The sequence below is a fragment of the Elephantulus edwardii genome, unplaced genomic scaffold (genome assembly GCF_000299155.1).
Source record: "Elephantulus edwardii isolate Elephantulus edwardi_28Jun2011 unplaced genomic scaffold, EleEdw1.0 scaffold00410, whole genome shotgun sequence".
Classification (NCBI taxonomy): domain Eukaryota; kingdom Metazoa; phylum Chordata; class Mammalia; order Macroscelidea; family Macroscelididae; genus Elephantulus; species Elephantulus edwardii.
In genome coordinates this window covers 669,013-674,353 of record NW_006400160.1, presented here as the reverse complement: position 1 = coordinate 674,353, position 5,341 = coordinate 669,013, and the positions used below count along the sequence as shown (strand labels likewise).

General features: G+C 48.4%; 1 protein-coding gene across 1 annotated transcript in view; it reads right to left on the bottom strand.

Annotated features, from left to right (window-relative positions):
• Window positions 1-4,463: 4,463 nt before the first annotated feature.
• LOC102876863 (glycogenin-2-like) overlaps window positions 4,464-5,341 on the bottom strand; it is a gene marked incomplete at its 5' end in the record, with an annotated part of 21,767 nt that continues 20,889 nt past the window's right edge. The window contains one exon of the mRNA XM_006902424.1: window positions 4,464-4,625. Coding sequence (XP_006902486.1) covers window positions 4,464-4,625 — 162 coding nt within the window. The remainder of the gene's footprint in view (window positions 4,626-5,341) is intronic.

Here is a 5,341-nt window from a genome sequence, read left to right as displayed (position 1 = left end):
GTTTTCAGAAGCCCCAGGCCTTTTTCCCAAGATGCTGCTGCGTGGATTCAAACCACCAACCTTTTTATTTGCCCCACTGAGTTCTTCACCACTCATCTCAGGCTGACAGTCTTAACGTCAGCCCTGTCCACCCCTTTTCTCCCTTCCTGTTGCAGACCATCAAGTCAGAAACAACTCACAGCTGACCCTCCAGTGGGTTTTCAGCAGCCGTGAGCTGCACAGGAGGAGATTAGTAGATTACTCTGATGAGTAAGGCTTTTCCAATTGACCATAATCCCCTGGTAACTCCCCAGGTTACAAGCCTAAGAGGGCTGATGACATTTCATCCTCATGACCTTAAAACGACATCCTAACCTCACTGTCAAAACAGTGCCGTTTCCAGCTCAGCCAAGATCTCCATCATTGGAGGGGAAGGCAGAGGGGGGTCCAAGAGCGTGTTACATCACCCTTAAGATAAAGGATCGGTCTTCTGATATTCACAATCACCGCACAGCGCCCTTAAACATAAAACAAGCAGAAGAACACAGAGGGGAAATCAAAACACTCACTTTCCTTGTCTGTCTCCAAAGGAATAGATCGAGAAACTGTGGTGTGGCTGCCCAGTGGAATAGTACACAGCACTGAAAAAGACAGCTATCTGGAGAAGCACTCCATTTGGATAAGTCCAGGGGACATGAGGCTGAGAAAATGAACAACTCAGGCACCAAGGGATAGGTGTGCAATCCAACCACTGTAACAAAATCAAGAGGGTTTGCACAGCGGGGGGTGGGGGGTGGGGGTGGGTGGCAGGAAAATGACCAGAGGAACAGCGCATTACAAAAGAGAAGCGTGAGAAGATATTCAGAGTGAGGAAACAATGAACGCGGCAGCAGTCTGCATACCTGAGCAAGTCAAACACCCACCCGTTGTCTACCAGAATCTTAAAAGCAGACTTTAAAAGCTTTTTAAAACCACCAACCACCATCCCTCCTGGTGGCCGCTGTCCCACATCCTCAGCCTCTTCAAAACGTCTCAAGCTGATCCTCTCATGTCTAGCAACGCTTTTCCAAAAGTATGCAAATGATGGTTCAGCCTCCAGGCCACTTTGCCCCTCATCAGAGTCCACCCCGACCCCTCCCCCCAAGCCCCAGGGGCTGAATTTTCCAAAGGCAATCACCCAGACTTCTCCTCTGAGGGACCACAGAGTAAATTCCACTCACCGGCCTTCTTCCTGTGAGCAAGTCAGCCATCTTCATGAAATCGATTTCTCCTAAAAGCTTTAGCTTCACTAAACCATCAGCCAATGTGGTTGGTCTCTCTCTGCTATTTCCTGTGGCCGCGTTGCTAGGGTTTTTCTTCTGAGTTCTCTCCAGGTGTGCTAGAAAAGAACCTCACACTTTTCCACAAGCACTTTGGCAGTCCTTTTACAAAGTCCTTCCAGCAAGTCCCTACCCTCCAGAAATAGGAAGTGAGGAATCTGATCCCACGCATTCGATGTGGCAGGAGTGAGAGGTCAGAATTGCCAGGGGCTTGTCCAGGAGGTGCCACAAGGCTTTTTCTGAAGCTTCATTGTGCAGTAAACTGCCAGGTCTTGTCAAATCGGAGGGGTCTCCTGAGAGCTGGGCCAACTGGCCTGAGGGTACAGTGGCTCCGAGAGTGAGGAAGGACTCATCGAAAACCTGAGTTAGGCAGGTGACAGAGCCTTGCTTGTGGAAAGCTAGGAGAACTCAAAGCATGTATTGCAGGAGTCCAGAGATGACAGCCTTCACTGCACAGCTAGGCAACATCCTGATGTTGTTGTTGTTGTTATGTGCTGTCGAGTCACCTGCGACTCATAGCGACCCTAGGTACAACAGCCCTAAACTCCGCTCTGTCTTGTGCCAATCACACTGTCTCTGACACTCCCATCCCAATTATCCCAGTCACTGAATCAATCCACCTCATAGAGGGCCTTCCTCTCCTGCGCCGTCCCTCCACCCTCCCAAGCATGATGTCCCTCTCTCCAAGGACCGGTCTCTCCTCACAACACGTCCAAAGTATGTTAGACGGAGCCTCAGAATCCTTGCCTCCAAGGAGTCACCCGGTTTAACCCTTTCCGGGACAAATCTGTTTGTTTTTCTAGCATTCCATGGTATTCTCAATACTCTTCTCCAGCACCACAGCTCAAAAGCATCAATTCTCCTTCTATCCTCCCTGGTCATTGTCCAACTCTCTGATGCATAACAAGTGATTGCGAAGACCATGGCCTGTATCAGATACACCTTAGTCTCCAGAGAGACACCATTGCTCTTCAGTACTTTGGAGAGGTCCCTAACAGCAGACTTTTCCATGGCAATGCGCCTTTTAATTTCCTGGCTGCTGGTGCCAAGACTGTTGACTATGGAGCCAAGCAAACTAAAGCTGTGAACAATCTCAGTCTCTTCACCATCCATCCTGATGCTGCCAATTGGTCCAGTGGTGAGAATCTTTTTCTTCTTGACATTGAGCCTCAGGAAGAAAATACCTGTCAATGATTTCCATCTTACTCTCATTGACCATCATGTTACCAGCCATCAGGAAATCCAAAGACAGGCTGCATTTAGAAAAGTCTCCAGTGAGGGTCCTAGTCAAAATTGTGCAGAGCAAGGGTGTCTCTTTAGGGACTAAGGTGCACCCGAACCAAGCCATGGCATTTTCCAACTTGCTTTCAATACATCTTCTTCCCCTCCCCCCTCCCTAATTTTGTTTGATTAACGTTTTGGAGGTTAGGATTTACAAACAAAGGGATATTCACATCAGTTCACAACATAGAAGATAATTGCTTAAGACTTGTTAATATGGCCAAATCAAATGGGTAGATGTGGGAGCTTTCAGTACAGCTTAAAGTTGGACACTGAATAAGGATGATAGAAGAAGAAGAGAAGGTGAGCTCTGGTGGCCCAGTGGCAAGAAGCTGCACTGCAATCCCAGAGGTGCATGCTTCAAATCCACCAGATGCTCTGCTGCAGAAGGAGGGACCATCTCCTCCTGGACCAGTCAGATCCGATTTGACGGTACACACATAAAAATTAATAATAATTAAAAAAATTTTTAAAAAGAAGAAGAGATGCCTTGGAGCTGCAATGTTGGAGAAGAGTGCTAAATATCTCACAGATATTGAGAAATATAATGAAAAATTAGATGCTAATGATACCAAGAACACCTTATCCTTCCAAAGGCAGCTGTCACTGAATTGATTCTGACCAACAAGAATCTCTGTGTGTGTATAGAATTACGGTTTGTTGGTTCTTGGTAACAGGTTTTCTGCAAATCGCCAGTCCATCCTTTCTTACCCAGGTTGGATTTGATGCTCCGATCTTTTTTTGGTTATCAGCTGAGATGGTGAAAGTTTGTGTGCCCTTTTGAGACTCGGGATAGAGGAGATGATTAATGCATAAACAGAAGATAATGCACATCAACACACACAGGTGAACAGATAAATAGGCATGTGTACAAGTCTATCTGTCTAGCTATAGATTTCTATCTTTATAGATTATAAAAAAATTAAAACGACTGTCGGTGAGTTGTTTCCAACAAGCCCTCGTGTGCCACTGAAGGACCGCTGAGCTCCGAGGGAATTTTTTCAAGAGCTGAGTTGTTTGTTTGTTTTTTCAGGAGGTCGCCTGGCTTTTATTCTGAAGCACTGCTGGGTGGAGTGAAAACTCTCATCTTTCTCGCAAGCGTATTCACTGTTTGTCCCATGTGGGGACTCCGCATGCATAGAGAAGAGATAGGAGTGTGCACCCAATCTCTCAAAGTCAGGGTCTTCCAGATGCCACCAACTGCTGTCCCAAGAAGAAATCGTCCCTTTCTCTCTCTCTTGGACATGCTGGTGGATTTGAACCTGCAACAGGATATGCCTCCTTCACTTGAGAGGGGCAATTCCATGTCCCCTAGCCACTGCTTTCTATCCACTTCTGACCTCCTGTCCCGTTTCCTAGGCTGTAAATCAGAACTGGTGAAGACAGCCCGTTCTGTCTTCCTCACAGCAGCTGGTGGATTTGAACTGTTGACCATTCATTTTAGCAATCCAACACCTCCCTCCCTCACCACACTGCTGGGAGTCCTTGTGCATATGAGCAGATGTATTTATATCTTGATCATGATCACCATCGAGTCAAAACCCACCTGTAGCTGACTGACCCTTCTTCAGCAGGTTTTCAGAATCTGTAAAAGGCAGGAAAGTAGATGGCCCTTCTGACTCTGGTGGATTTGAACTGCTGGCCTTGGGGTTGGCTGCCCAATTCCTTACCACTCAGCCACCAGGGCACCCTTATATTTTCAGACCTTGTTTTGTGGATGCTGCCCTCAGGTCGGCGGCATTCGGGGTCCACAGAGGGCTGGGATTTTTCTTGCTCTAAAATTTTTAGAGGCACTGGGGTTGATGGAGTTTAAATAGAGATCTAGGGGGGTTTAGTGTTCCCCCCAAGAGAGAGGTCCCTGTGGGAAAGATGCACCCCGGGAGGTCAGTGGAGAAAGCGGTCCAATTTCTCTTGGATGTGGGCAAAGGCATCCCTGCCCAGGTAGTCTATATGTCCAGCCTCCCACTTCCTGCGTTCCTCCTCGGGGTTCGGCTCCCTCCTTTTCTCTTCGATGTGCATCTCCGACATGGACACGGCCAGGGTCACCTGTAAGAGGGAACAGAGAGGCTGCCCGGGGCTGCCCGCTGGCCCCACACCACATCCACCATGCGCCCCAGCCACCCCAGTGTGTGCTGTCTGCACCACACCCAAGACCCTGGGTAGGCCCCAAACCCACTGCAAATCCATCCCAATGCCTGGACACCCCCAAGGGAGAAGGGTGGGCAGTCTTTTCTCATGTGGTTTAAGGCCTCAGAAATCCTATTTGTTGGCCTGTGTCGTCCATTCACAAGTGACTCCTACCTGACCCTCCAGGGGCTTCCAGAGGTTCAAAATCACAGGCGAGGAGATGGTCACTTTTTCTCCTTCAGAGCAGTGGGTGGATTAGAACTGAGGACCTTTGCATTGGCAGTGCTATTCCTTACCACTAGAGGCGCTGTGGAGGCCTAGTGTTAAGAAGCTGCACTGCAATCCCAAAGGCACACGGTTCAAATCCATCCATGGGAGGAGGATAGGAAATCTCTTCCCACTCGACTTACAGACTCTGAAAACCTACGGGGGTGTGTGTCAGCTGTGGGTGGGTTACAACGTGACAAAGTCCAGCCACATGAACCAGCCACTGGTGCTCCCCAAGAAACCATATAGGGTCCCCTAGGACTGGGCTCGGACTTCACAACAGTGGGTTTGGGTTTAGGGCCAAGTAGAATTTCTTCCCGTAGGGTTCCCAAGATGATAAATCTTTACTGAAGCAGACTGTGTCATAT